The 15171-nt window shown below is 47.2% G+C and overlaps 1 protein-coding gene across 3 annotated transcripts in view; it reads left to right on the forward strand.

Annotated features, from left to right (window-relative positions):
• Nucleotides 1-13992, forward strand: part of PECAM1 (platelet and endothelial cell adhesion molecule 1) — a 38338-nt gene extending 24346 nt beyond the window's left edge. For 2 of the 3 annotated variants that reach the window (XM_069951742.1, XM_069951740.1), the window contains 2 exons: nt 11438-11460; nt 13488-13992. In XM_069951742.1, coding sequence (XP_069807843.1) covers nt 11438-11447 — 10 coding nt within the window. In that variant the 3' untranslated portion in view covers nt 11448-11460; nt 13488-13992. The remainder of the gene's footprint in view (nt 1-11437; nt 11461-13487) is intronic. The other variant, XM_069951741.1, reaches the window with a different exon arrangement.
• The last annotated feature ends 1179 nt before the right edge of the window (nt 13993-15171 follow it).

Consider the following 15171-nt stretch of genomic DNA (forward strand, 5'->3'; position numbering starts at 1 on the left):
ACTTCTTAGAAAATGGGGGTTCGGTTACCTCAGAGGGGATCTTGTGGGAAGCCCATAAAGCTGTAGTTAGGGGTCATTGTATAGCGGTCAGCTCCCGTCAGAAGAGAGATTCTTTGCTAGCGATTCAGAAAACCAGATCCTCCATTGCCTCCTTGGAGCGCCTTTTAGCCCGGCGGCCCTCCCTGGGGGTTCTGCGGAGGCTTGTGGCGGCGCGCGCTAAACTTAAAGAGCTTTCACTACATAAAGTAGAGAAACTCCTCATGTACTCTAAACAGCGCTTCTATGAAAAGGGAAATAAGGCCCACACCCTACTAGCACGGATGCTTAATGACCGCGCAGCTGCCCGGTCTCCGCAGGTCCTCAGGGATTCTGCGGGGACCCTGAGATACCACCCTTCTGACATCTCCTCTATTTTCCTCCAGTACTATTCCAAACTCTACTCTCTCCCGTCTTCCTTACCCTCGGGTCCCGAGGCCCGTGCCCGTTGCCTCTCGGAGTTCCTTGTTGATTGTGGCCTCCCGTCTTTGACCGCTGAGGCGCTTGAGGAACTAAATGCTCCGATTACTGTGGAAGAGCTTACAGAAGTTCTCAAATCCCTACCAGCGGGGCGGGCCCCTGGACCAGATGGGTTCTCTTACCTCTACTACAAAACTTTTTCCTCAGAACTCTCCCCTAAACTACTTTCACTCTTTAATTCCTTCTTACGGGGCTCCCCTATCCCTACTACCATGTCTCATTCTTTCATCACTCTTATCCCCAAACCTGGCAAGGACCCCATGGACTGTGCAAACTATAGGCCCATAGCCCTCCTGAACTCGGATTATAAAATATTCACTAAAATACTGGCTACCAGACTAGGCTACTGGCTGCCCTCCCTTATCAATGCGGACCAGGTGGGCTTTGTACCGGGGAGACAGGGTGGAGACAACACAAGGAGAGCCATTGACCTTATAGATGTCATTAATCAGCAGGAGGACAGTGCTCTCATGTTGAGCCTCGACGCTGAAAAGGCGTTCGACCGCCTTGGGTGGCCCTTTATGTTCGAGACCTTGAAGTGCTTCGGCTTCACTGGCTCTTTCTTGACAGCGATACAAGCATTGTACTCAAGCCCCACGGCAGCACTCAAATTCCCCCATATGATGTCGGAGACCTTCCCTCTTTCGAATGGCACCCGCCAGGGATGCCCTCTGTCCCCTTTGCTTTTTGTTTTGTGCATAGAGCCCCTGGCGGCGGCGATCCGAAATTGTCCTGACATTAAAGGGGTCTCGGTAAGAGGGAAAGAATTTAAAATTATGTTGTTCGCAGATGATGTTCTCCTCACCCTGTCTCACCCGCTCACTTCCTTACCAAATCTCCGAGCGTTATTAAATACCTATGGCCGCTTGTCGGGATACAAGGTTAATACATCCAAGTCGGAGGCAATGCCCTTAAATTTGTCTGGGTCTCAGGTTACCCAGCTTAGCTCCAACTTCAAATTTAAGTGGACTCTGTCCTCCATTAAATACTTGGGTGTCCGCCTCACCCCCAAATACTCCACATTGTATTCTGCCAACTTCCCCACACTCTTTCGGGAAATTCGGGCTCTTATGTCCAAGTGGACCACGCATTATATTTCTTTGGTCGGTAGGGTGGCGGCTGTGAAAATGACTATCTTGCCTAAACTTCTATATCATTTTGAAACGCTTCCAGTCCGTATCCCCCTTTCCGAACTTAGAAGCCTCCAAAGAGCCATATTTAAGTTTATTTGGGCCTCTAAGAGGCACCGTATACCCAGCTCGGTCATGATGAGTAGCAAATCCCAAGGGGGTCTGGCGGTCCCAAATCTCCTCCATTATTACTGGGCCTCCCACCTACGCCAAATCCCAGCATGGTCCAGATACTTGGCTTACAAGAAATGGACGGAAATAGAAAAAATATGGCTGGCTCCATATCACCCTAACTCCTTTTTATGGCACACCACGCCCCCCAGTTTCACTCATCTTTCCCTGCTGGGTCCTATGCGTTTCTCTCTCCATATATGGTCTACATGTAATGCCAGGTTTGGGCTGACCTCCCCAGCCTCCCCCCTAAACTCCTTTTTACTTTTCCCTGACTTTCTCCCGGGACTCCAATCTCCAACGGTCAAACTATGGGGTTCAAAGAACCTCTTCCAATTTGCTGACATTGTTGACCCCCTGACTCGCACTCTCTTTCCATTTGCCAAGCTAACGGATAAACACGCCCTCCCATCATCGGAGAGTTTCACATATCTCCAGCTTCGTCATTTCATGATGTCTCGCCTGGGGTCCCTTACGGTCTCTAAGCCGTCTGCTTTCGAGCAACTAGTCAGAAGGGGGACTTCGACCTCTGGTCTTATCTCCGATATCTACCGCATACTGGGTTCGCCCGCTGGGGACACCCAGGTGAGACATTCGTATATGGCTAAGTGGGAATCCTGGCTGGGACGGACACTGCCCCCGGAGTGTTGGACTGTCATTTGGGACCGCGCTGCCACTTCCTCGATATGCACCACATATAAAGAGTCCCATTACAAGGTGATGATGTTTTGGTACCACACTCCAGAGCTGCTCCATAAGCTTAATGCCTCAGTCTCCCCACTATGCTGGAGGTGTACCAGAGAGCGGGGCTCCCAATTTCATATTTTCTGGGAGTGTGAGCTTGTGCGGCCCTTCTGGACTGAGGTTTGTGCTATATCGTCGGTGGTCCTCGGTACGAGTATCCCATGTGAGCCCAGCCTTTGTTTGCTCAATTTATTTCCTAAGACCCTCCGTAAAAAGAGAGCCAAGTTATTACTGGTCTTACTAACTGCTGCAAAATCTCTGATCGCTAAATGCTGGAAACAGTCCTCCCCCCCCCTCTATCCAACACTTTAGGGCAAGGATTGGGGAGCTGCGTTCCCTAGAGCGTCTTACGGCATCCTTGAACAATAAAATGGTAGCCTTTGACCAGATCTGGGCTCCTTGGGACTCCTATAGCTCTCCTCCAACATCCTCCAGCGGTATATCCTAGAATCCCCTCCCTCCCCCTACCTGCCTTACCCACTATTTTCCCCTTCCCCTTTCAATGTTATGTCTTTGTATGTTCTATGTCCGGGTAAAAGACTAGATTGCTAAGTAGTTCCTTTTGCGTTGGATCTTCCTTAGACAACAATTATCAATCTGTGTACAGAATGAGCTCTAGGGGTCAGGTACTTCAGTTAGAAAATGTCTATCTCTCCTCTGCTCGGGTACTCTAGTTGGACTCTGTTAAGTGCCTTTTAAATCCGGTCCTACTATAATTGTTCCAGGGAAATTTTTATGATCTGTCTAACCTGTTTTACTGTTTGTATATATTGTTGAAAAATTAATAAAAATTTACAATTTAAAAAAAAAGAGCGCCCCCTGCACCTGGTGCCCGCATACTAACCAAGCGGCTGGATGGCTGTACCCTCTTGGGCATCTTATGGCTAGTTGACAATGTTAGGAAGATGCTGTTAGGAGACACAGTGGCACTGCTATGGCCATTCTGTTACGAGACACAGTGGCACTGCTATGGGGTACTGTTAGGAGACACAATGGCACTGCTATGGGGTACTGTTAGAAGACACAATGGCACTGCTATGGGGTAGTTAGGAGACACAATTGCACTGCTATGGGGTACTGTTAGGAGACACAATGGCACTGCTATGGGGTACTGTAAGGAGACATAATGGCATTGCTATGGGGTACTGTTGGGAGACACAATGGCACTGCTATGGGGTACTGTTAGAAGACACAATGGCACTGCTATGGGGTACTGTTAGAAGACACAATGGCCCTGCTATGGGGTACTGTTAGGAGACACAATGGCCCTGCTATGGGGTACTGTTAGGAGACATAATGGCCCTGCTATGGGGTAGTTAGGAGACACAATTGCACTGCTATGGGGTACTGTTAGGAGACACAATGGCACTGCTATGGGGTACTGTTGGGAGACACAATGGCACTGCTATGGGGTACTGTTAGGAGACACAATGGCACTGCTATGGGGTACTGTAAGGAGACACAATGTCATTGCTATGGGGTACTGTTAGGATACACAATGGCACTGCTATGGGGTAATGTTAGGATACACAATGGCACTGCCTATGGGGTACTGTTAGGAGGCATAATGGCATTGCTATGGGGTACTGTTAGGAAAACCTTATCACATAATGACACTGCTATTGGGGCACTAGTGGTTAGAGAAACCATGTGACTTATAGGCAGTGAAGGAGCCTTGAAATGCTGGAAAAAGAACAACTTGATTTGATGACACTGCTATGGGGCATTCCCTAAGAGACCGTAAGACTGCTCCAAATGGAGAATAGAGGATCTCTGACTTACTGGCACTGCTGTGGAGGGGCTGGTATATGGTGTCTGTGTGTTAGTGGCACTGCTGTGGAGGTGCTGGTATATGGTGTCTGTGTGTTAGTGGTACTGCTGTGGAGGTGCTTGTATATGGTATCTGTGTGTTAGTGGTACTGCTGTGGAGGGTCTGGTATATGGTATCTGTGTGTTAGTGGCACTGTGGTGGAGGTGCAGGTATATGGTGTCTGTGTTAGTGGCACTGCTGTGGAGGGGCTAGTATATGGTGTCTGTGTGTTACTGGCACTGCTGTGGAGGGGCTAGTATATGGTGTCTGGGTTGGTGGCACTGCTGTGGAGGTGCTGGTATATGGTGTCTGTGTGTTAGTGGTACTGCTGTGGAGGTGCTGGTATATGGTGTCTGTGTGTTAGTGGCACTGCTGTGGAGGTGCTGGTATATGGTGTCTGTGTGTTAGTGGCACTGCTGTGGAGGTGCTGGTATATGGTGTCTGTGTGTTAGTGGCACTGCTGTGGAGGTGCTGGTATATGGTGTCTGTGTGTTACTGGCACTGCTGTGGAGGTGCTGGTATATGGTGTCTGTGTGTTACTGGCACTGCTGTGGAGGTGCTGGTATATGGTGTCTGTGTGTTAGTGGCACTGCTGTGGAGGTGCTGGTATATGGTGTCTGTGTGTTAGTGGCACTGCTGTGGAGGTGCTGGTATATGGTGTCTGTGTTAGTGGCACTGCTGTGGAGGTGCTGGTATATGGTGTCTGTGTGTTAGTGGCACTGCTGTGGAGGTGCTGGTATATGGTGTCTGTGTGTTAGTGGTACTGCTGTGGAGGTGCTGGTATATGGTGTCTGTGTGTTAGTGGCACTGCTGTGGAGGTGCTGGTATATGGTGTCTTTGTGTTAGTGGTACTGCTGTGGAGGTGCTGGTATATGGTGTCTTTGTGTTAGTGGCACTGCTGTGGAGGTGCTGGTATATAGTGTCTGTGTGTTAGTGGTACAGCTGTGGAGGTGCTTGTATATGGTGTCTGTGTGTTAGTGACACTGCTGTGGAGGGGCTGGTATATGATGTCTGTGTGTTAGTGGTACTGCTGTGGAGGTGCTGGTATATGGTGTCTTTGTGTTAGTGGTACTGCTGTGGAGGTGCTGGTATATGGTGTCTGTGTGTTAGTGGTACTGCTGTGGAGGTGCTGGTATATGGTGTCTTTGTGTTAGTGGTACTGCTGTGGAGGTGCTGGTATATGGTGTCTGTGTGTTAGTGGCACTTCTGTGGAGGTAGTAGTATAGGGTGACTTTGCCTTAGCAACACTGCTGTGGAGGTACTGATATAGGATATCTGTGGCTGAGTGACACTGCTGTGGAGGTACTGATATAGGGAGTCTGTGGCTGAGTGACACTGCTGTGGAGGTGCTGTTATATGGTGTCTGTGTGTTAGTGACACTACTGTGGAGGTGCTGGTATATGGTGTCTATGTTAGTGGCACTGCTGTGGACGTGCTGGTATATGGTGTCTGTGTTAGTGGCACTACTGTGGAGGTGCTGGTATATGGTGTCTGTGTGTTTGTGGCACTGCTGTGGAGGTGCTGGTATAGGGTGTCTATGTTACTGGCACTGCTGTGGAGGTGCTGTTATATGGTGTCTGTGTGTTAGTGACACTGCTGTGGAGGTGCTGTTATATGGTGTCTGTGTGTTAGTGGTACTGCTGTGGAGGTGCTGGTATTTGGTGTCTGTGTGTTAGTGGCACTGCTGTGGAGGTGCTGGTATATGGGGTCTGTGTGTTACTGGCACTGCTGTGGAGGTGCTGGTATATGGGGTCTGTGTGTTACTGGCACTGCTGTGGAGGGGCTGGTATATGGTGTCTGTGTGTTACTTGCACTGCTGTGGAGGTGCTGGTATTTGGTGTCTCTGTGTTAGTGGCACTGCTGTGGAGGTGCTGGTATATGGGGTCTGTGTTACTGGCACTGCTGTGGAGGTGCTGGTATTTGGTGTCTGTGTGTTAGTGGCACTGCTGTGGAGGTGCTGGTATATGGGGTCTGTGTGTTACTGGCACTGCTGTGGAGGTGCTGGTATATGGGATCTGTGTATTACTGGCACTGCTGTGGAGGTGCTGGTATTTGGTGTCTCTGTGTTAGTGGCACTGCTGTGGAGGTGCTGGTATATGATGTCTGTGTTACTGGCACTTCTGTGGAGGTGCTGGTATATGGTGTCTGTGTGTTAGTGGCACTGCTGTGGAGGGGCTGGTATATGGTGTCTGTGTGTTAGTGGCACTGCTGTGGAGGTGCTGGTATATGGTGTCTGTGTTACTGGCACTGCTGTGGAGGTGCTGGTATATGGTGTCTGTGTGTTACTGGCACTGCTGTGGAGGTGCTGGTATATGGTGTCTGTGTGTTAGTGGCACTGCTGTGGAGGTGCTGGTATATGGTGTCTGTGTGTTAGTGGCACTGCTGTGGAGGTGCTGGTATATGGTGTCTGTGTGTTAGTGGCACTGCTGTGGAGGGGCTGGTATATGGTGTCTGTGTGTTAGTGGCACTGCTGTGGAGGAGCTGGTATATGGTGTCTGTGTGTTAGTGGCACTGCTGTGGAGGTGCTGGTATATGGTGTCTGTGTTACTGGCACTGCTGTGGAGGTGCTGGTATATGGTGTCTGTGTGTTACTGGCACTGCTGTGGAGGTGCTGGTATATGGTGTCTGTGTGTTAGTGGCACTGCTGTGGAGGTGCTGGTATATGGGGTCTGTGTGTTACTGGCACTGCTGTGGAGGTGCTGGTATATGGGATCTGTGTATTACTGGCACTGCTGTGGAGGTGCTGGTATTTGGTGTCTCTGTGTTAGTGGCACTGCTGTGGAGGTGCTGGTATATGATGTCTGTGTTACTGGCACTTCTGTGGAGGTGCTGGTATATGGTGTCTGTGTGTTAGTGGCACTGCTGTGGAGGGGCTGGTATATGGTGTCTGTGTGTTAGTGGCACTGCTGTGGAGGTGCTGGTATATGGTGTCTGTGTTACTGGCACTGCTGTGGAGGTGCTGGTATATGGTGTCTGTGTGTTACTGGCACTGCTGTGGAGGTGCTGGTATATGGTGTCTGTGTGTTAGTGGCACTGCTGTGGAGGTGCTGGTATATGGTGTCTGTGTGTTAGTGGCACTGCTGTGGAGGTGCTGGTATATGGTGTCTGTGTGTTAGTGGCACTGCTGTGGAGGTGCTGGTATATGGTGTCTGTGTGTTAGTGGCACTGCTGTGGAGGGGCTGGTATATGGTGTCTGTGTGTTAGTGGCACTGCTGTGGAGGAGCTGGTATATGGTGTCTGTGTGTTAGTGGCACTGCTGTGGAGGTGCTGGTATATGGTGTCTGTGTTACTGGCACTGCTGTGGAGGTGCTGGTATATGGTGTCTGTGTGTTACTGGCACTGCTGTGGAGGTGCTGGTATATGGTGTCTGTGTGTTAGTGGCACTGCTGTGGAGGTGCTGGTATATGGTGTCTGTGTGTTAGTGGTACTGCTGTGGAGGTGCTGGTATATGGTGTCTGTGTGTTAGTGGCACTGCTGTGGAGGTGCTGGTATATGGTGTCTGTGTGTTAGTGGCACTGCTGTGGAGGGGCTGGTATATGGTGTCTGTGTGTTAGTGGCACTGCTGTGGAGGTGCTGGTATATGGGGTCTGTGTGTTAGTGGTACTGCTGTGGAGGGGCTGGTATATGGTGTCTGTGTTACTGGCACTGCTGTGGAGGTGCTGGTATATGGTGTCTGTGTGTTAGTGGCACTGCTGTGGAGGTGCTGGTATATAGTGTCTGTTTGTTAGTGGTACTGCTGTGTGGGCACTGTTAGGGGTACTCTTTGTCAGGGGGAGGGTAGCTGGGAAGATTTGGGGTGCTCGTGGGGTGCGTTCTGGGCATTCATAAGGGGTCCAGGAGTGACACTGCTAAAAGAGTTAAACCTCTGATTGTTTATAAAGCTGCGGAGGGCCGGACGGACAGGAAGCGTGTGCAGCGCAGATAAGGCGAGGATCACACCAGTCTGCCCATAGATCATAGAGCCCAGGGGGGTGGGGGGGCGCTCTGTAAACAAAGGATTCCTGACCCCTCCCTGGAAACTATGACTTATTATTGTGGAAGCGCTAATAATATTCATAGTAATGGACCCTGGGGGGGACGTGTACACAAACACAACACGGACATATCATGTATGTGACTGATACCAGCCGCACCTCTTATAACATCCCAGCACCAATATAATAGTTATAGGAGGAGTGGCTGATATCCGTTATATATATTATATAACTATTATATTGGTGCTGGGACGTTATACAATATATAACGGAGATCAGCCACTCCTTTTATAACTATTATATTGGTGTTGGGACGTTATACAATATATAACGGAAATCAGCCACTCCTTTTATAACTATTATATTGGTGCTGGGACGTTATACAATATATAACGGATATCAGCCACTCCTTTTATAACTATTATATTGGTGTTGGGACGTTATACAATATGACGGAAATCAGCCACTCCTTTTATAACTATTATATTGGTGTTGGGACGTTATAAGAGGATTGGCTGATATCTGTTATATATTATATAACTATTATATTGGTGTCGGGATGTTATAAGAGGAGTGGTTGATATCCGTTATATAGTATATAACGTCCCAGCACTAATATAATAGTTTTATATTTTATAGCAGATATCAGCCACTCCTCTTATAACGTCCCAGCACCAATATAATAGTTATAAAAGGAGTGGCTGATATCCGTTATATATTGTATAATGTCCCTGCACCAATATAATCGGTATAAATATATAAGGGATATCAGCCACTCCTTTTATAACTATTATATTGGTGCTGGGACGTTATAAGAGGGGTGGCTGATATCCGTAATACATTATATAACTATTATATTGGGGCTGGGATGTTATAAGAGGAGTGGCTGATATCCGTAATACATTATATAACTATTATATTGGGGCTGGGATGTTATAAGAGGAGCGGCTGATATCTGCTATATAATATATAACTATTATATTGGTGTCAGGATGTTATAAGAGGAGTGGCTGATATCCGTTATATATTATATAACTATTATATTAGTGCTGGGACGTTATGTAACATATAACGGATATCAGCTACTCCTCTTATAACATCTCAACACCATTATAATAGTTATATAATGTATAATGGATATCAGCCACTCCTCTTATAACGTCCCAACACCAATATAATAGTTATAGAAGGAGTGGCTGATATGCGTTATATATTGTATAACGTCCCAACACCAATATAATAGTTATAGAAGGAGTGGCTGATATGCGTTATATATTGTATAACGTCCCAGCACCAATATAATAGTTATAAAAGGACTCTGATATAATAGTTACATAATATGCGACTGATATAATTGGATACAGAGGCTCAGTGTTTGTATAGAACCACTGTATGCCGGCTGACCATCCTCTAACTATGGTTACTGGGACCTAAAATAGCCTTTTCGGAGAATATGACAGCAGATACTACCACATTTTTCCATATTAAAAACACTCCTTATACAGTTATCAGCAGATGTGGCGGGGACCTGTCTTCACCAAATCATCAGTGAGAACGGGGCATACCCATGTGGCGGGGGCATTTCACCCGCCAGGACTATAGCAGCATACAGAACTAACAGTTGTGCTCAAAAGTGTACATTCCCTGCCAGAATTTTTGCTTTCTTGCCCATTTTTTCAGAGAATATGAATGATAACACAAAGAAACATCCCCCCCCTCCCCTCATGGTTAGTAGTTGGGTGAAGCCATTTATTGTCATACTTCTGTGTTTCTCTTTTTAAATTCTGACAAACAAAAACATCCCAATGACCCTGATCAAAAATGTACATACCCCAGTTCTTGATACCTTGTATTAGCCCTCTAAGATCAATGACAGCTCAAAGTCCTTTGTGGTAGTTTATCAGATGGTAAAGCTGCCCATTCTTCTAGCCAAAAAGCCTCTAAATCCTTGGTCTGCGCTCTGGAGATCTCCCCAGAGTGGCTCAATATTGAAGTCAAGAGACTCAGATGGCCACTCCAGAACCTTCACTTTGTTCTGATATCTAAGGAATTGATAATGCCAGTCAGCAGTGTTTGAGCTGTGATTAACAAATGGAAAATCAGATGCTCTGTAAAAAGCAAATCACTGTCAGGTAGACCAACAACAATTTCATCTACAACGGCCAGGCAAATTGGTCATTGGCTACAACAGAACAAAGGGAAGGTTCTGGAGTGGCCATCTCAATCTCCTGATCCCAATACCATTGAGCCACTCAAGGGAAATCTCAAGCACGCAGTTCATGCAAGATAGTCCAAGAATTTCCTGAAACTGGAGGCTTTTTGCCAAGAAGAATGGGCGGCTTTACCATCTGAGAAAAAAAGAGCCACATCCACAACTATTACAAAAGACTTCAAGCTGTCACTGATGTTAGAGGGGGCAATACACAGTATTAAGAACTGGGGTATGTAAACTTTTTTTTGGTTGTCATTATAAGTGTAGTCTGACAATAAATGGCTTTACCCGACCACTATCCATGAGTTATCATTCATATTCTCTGAAAAAAGGACAAGAAAGCACAAATTCTGCAGGGGTATGTAAACTTTTGAGCACAATTGTATATTCATCCCATCCCCCATTGTTAGCTAGTTATTGGGCTTAGGAAAGTAATCAGATGTAAGAGATGTATGAGAGACCATAGCTATGGGATATATGGGGGGAAGGGGGGTCTCAGGACCCCCTATTCAGAAATAAAAGGGAAAAAGACATATCTGATGCTCCAGCAAGTAATGGATGAAGGGGCCTGTCTTTTGGGTGGTGTCCAGGACATAGCTGTGATCCTAACAACCCGCCATATTGGATTATTGGATCAAAGGCAAGCTTCTCCAATGGGAGGGTGTTCATGTAGCGTATCAATAAAGAATTGTCTCAGAAATCTATAGCGGAAATCAGATCTGCAATATATCCAATGGTTCAAAAGTTGTCAGCACAGAAATTTGCTTTGTGTTCAGCACCATGGACACCATGGAATGTTCTCCTTGTTATAAATTTCGGTGTTGTTTACAGTGAGTATTGGATATTGCAGGATAACTTAAACGTATGTTTTGTCTTACAGATGCCTCTGAGGATAATGTTAATGTAAGTATAATGTGAACTAAGACCTACGAGGGATACAGATGGAGGGTGGGGCAAGGGATATAGACCAAGGGCGGGAAGAGGGATACAGACTGAGGGCGGGATGAGGGATATAGACAAAGGATGGAACAAGGGATATAGATGGAGGGCGGGAAGAGGAATACAGGCAGAGGGTGGGAAGAGAGATATAGACGGAGGGCGGGGCAAGTGATAAAGGCAGAGGGTGAGAAGAGGGATATAGACAGAGGGCGGGACGAGGGATACAGATGGGGGTGGGGGGACGAGGAATATAGACAGAGAGCAGGAAGAGGGATACAGGCAGAGGGTGGGACGAGGGATACAGATGGGGGTGGGGGGGACGAGGAATATAGACAGAGAGCAGGAAGAGGGATACAGGCAGAGGGTGGGACGAGGGATACAGATGGGGGTGGGACGAGGGATACAGGGCGGAAAGAGGGATATATATGGAGGGAGGGACAAGGCATACAAACAGAGGACGGGACGAGGGATACAGACGGAGGGCAGGGCAAGGGATATAGATGGAGGGCGGAAAGAGGGATATAGATGGAGGGAGGGACAAGGGATACAGGCAGAGGGTGAAAAGAGGGATATAGGAGGAGGGCAGGACAAGGAATATTGTTAGAGGGCAGCAAGAGGGATACAGACAAAGGGTGGGATGATGGATATAGATAGAGGGCATATATAGACAGGGAACGGGGCCAGAGGTAGAGACAGAGAATGGGACGAAAGATATAGACAAGGTAGGATAAGGGATATAGATGGAGGGCTGAACAAGTGACATAGACAGGATGAGAGAGGGCAGGACAAGGGATATAGATAGGGCAGGACGAGGGATATAGACAGAGGCCGGAGTGATGGATATAGATAGAAGGCAGGACAAGGGATATAGATGGAGGGCTGAACAAGTGACATAGACAGGATGAGAGAGGGCAGGACAAGGGATATAGATAGGGCAGGACGAGGGATATAGACAGAGGCCGGAGTGATGGATATAGATAGAAGGCAGGACAAGGGATATAGATGGAGGGCTGAACAAGTGACATAGCCAGAATGTAAGAGGGCAGGACGAGGGATATAGATAGGGCAGGACGAGGGATATAGATAGGGCAGCACGAGGGATATAGACAGAGGCCAGAGTGATGGATATAAATAGAAGACAGGACAAGGGATATAGATAGAAGGCAGGACAAGGGATATAGATGGAGGGCTGAATAAGTGACATAGACAGAATGTAAGAGGGCAGGACGAGGGATATAGATAGAAGACAGGACGAGGGATATAGATAGAAGGCATGACGAGGGATATAGATAGGGCAGGACTAGGGATATAGACGGAGGGCAGGACAAGGAGGTCATATCACGGTTACACCATCAGGATTGCAGAGTCATTTGCGTCGGCTGTGACTGGAGTATAAGAAATGGGGGAGGGGAAAGACCCCAAAACTGATCGTCTCTGGATAATCGATTTCCATGAGTTAGCAGGAAGGGTTCAGCGGAGGGCGCTGTGCGGACTATGCCACATTACTCATTCTTGGCCAAGTCACCTTGTCATTGTTAAGACATTTCCTCAGATAGGTTTTTAAAGGCCACCTCGTCTCTAGCAAGCCGGGCCACCGAAACAGCAGGAAGGAAATCCCTCCCTTCCCTTCTTGTGTGACCTGCTGCATTATACCTCTCCACAGCTGAAAGCCTCGCAGAAGCCATTTCTGGCCTCCTTTACATAGATCTGGGCCCTCTGCGTCCTTCCTGCTCACGTATTACACCCTTATGTAATACACCAATAAGACACAGATGGGTGACTGACATCCACAATACAGAGAGAGGACTTGATATTAATCCAGTGACATTGTGCAGGTCCATAATTGTGAGTTACTCAACAACTCAACCTCATCAGGTGGAGGTTTACATGAACACTACAAGGTTTAAGATGGCAGCACATGGGTTGTTATATGCCATTAAGTAACATAACAGACATCAGTAACCTATTTCATCTTTGTTCACCTGTTGTAGAGGACAGAAGATGCTCCTGAGGTCAACAATCAGCCTTAAGATGGTGGTGATGAAGACCACTGAATGAACCAAACCATGGCATTTATAGCAGCAGTGAAGGGTCTGCGGCCCATCCTGGACCCACCATACAAGAGACTAGGAGCACAGTGACTCCTCTTCATCATGGTTGGCCTAAGACTTCTCCCTGTACGTTACCACCAGAGCTATCACCTCCTGAAGTCCTTGTTTCCCGGACCAGAAGACAGGAGATGACGGCCACTCCCCGCTGTAGGAGGACAACATGGTGGCCACAGAAGGGCCACAACATCCTAGATGCACTAGTCAGTGATGGACCCCTCCACCGCTACAGACCCCCAAGAGACCAGGGAACCAACACAGCCACATCTCCCCTCCTCTCTGACACATTGGGGACATTGCATGGCTGCTGTCCCGCCTCCTTGACACTGAAATCTATTATTGCTTCAATGTATTGTCTGCTTGTTGTAAATAAAGATTTTATATCAAAGAAACAAAAAACATAATTTTTACATCATAATCTTAATGTGTGCTCCTGGGGTCAGGGATGATGGGACTGATACGGGTAATGGTTCTCTAGGATTATAAAAACAGTTTGCACCATTTGTGCATGGCATTGTATTGTGTTGTGTTTTTCTAATTCCAGGAAGCCTCTTTAAACGACAACTCGGGCAAAAAAAAAAATTCCCAAACAATTAAAACACATTACAAAGTTATATATCTTTGTAATGTATTTTAATTACCGTTCTACCCCTATTTCCTCTCCCTTCTCTATGTAATACAGAGATCTTGATAGAAGAAGCTCGTACTCCTGGTTTAACAGGTACAGCCTTTTGCCAGAAGAGATCACGGAGTGCCAGGTCTAGTAGTACGAGTGGCGGGCTTGCACAAGCGGGTGTAGCTAGGAACTCAAGGTTCCCCAAGATGGCAGAGCAAAGATCAACAGCTTTAACTGCACTTTGCTCTGCTGCAAAAAAATCCTAACACTTTCTGAAACATCCTGACTAGCGTAGAGACGGTCATCCCTGATGTAGACAAGGTTTTCCCTATAATGCACCTTTAGCTTTAGTAATGCATAGTGTACTTGCAATAAGTTCTGAAAAGTAGTAGTAGCATCTAGTCCCCGTCAGGGAACCTGGCCTCCAGGCCAGGCCCTGGAGTAAACTTTTTCAGGAACAACTCTCTCTCTGTACTTCTCTCTCCTCCTCTAGACTAGAACCAAACTGAATTGCACATACAGGGAGTTAAATAGTGGTGGACTGGACTAAGCTCCCATGCTGCAGTTCAGTGTCAGGGAGTTTGCAATCTTCTTATATCCACAGCCATCTTTATGTAGAGAGTTCTTTGCCATATTGACCTTCCAGTATGAGAGAGTGTGAGAGCGATAACACCAAATGCGACACACCTGCTCCCCATTCACACCTGACACCTTATAGCACTAACAAGTCACATGACACCGGAGAGGGTAATGCTGCGTTTACATGGAACGATTATTCAAATTTTCGCTTAAACAATCGCATTTGAGCAATAATCGTACCTTGTAAACACAGCAAACGATCAAACGACGAGCGAGAAATCGTTCATTTTGATCTATCAACATGTTCTTAAATCGTCGTTTACCGAAAATTCGCAGATCGCTTCGTGTAAACAGTCTTTCGCCGATTTACCC

Source organism: Dendropsophus ebraccatus, chromosome 14 (genome assembly GCF_027789765.1).
Source record: "Dendropsophus ebraccatus isolate aDenEbr1 chromosome 14, aDenEbr1.pat, whole genome shotgun sequence".
NCBI classification, from domain to species: Eukaryota; Metazoa; Chordata; class Amphibia; order Anura; family Hylidae; genus Dendropsophus; species Dendropsophus ebraccatus.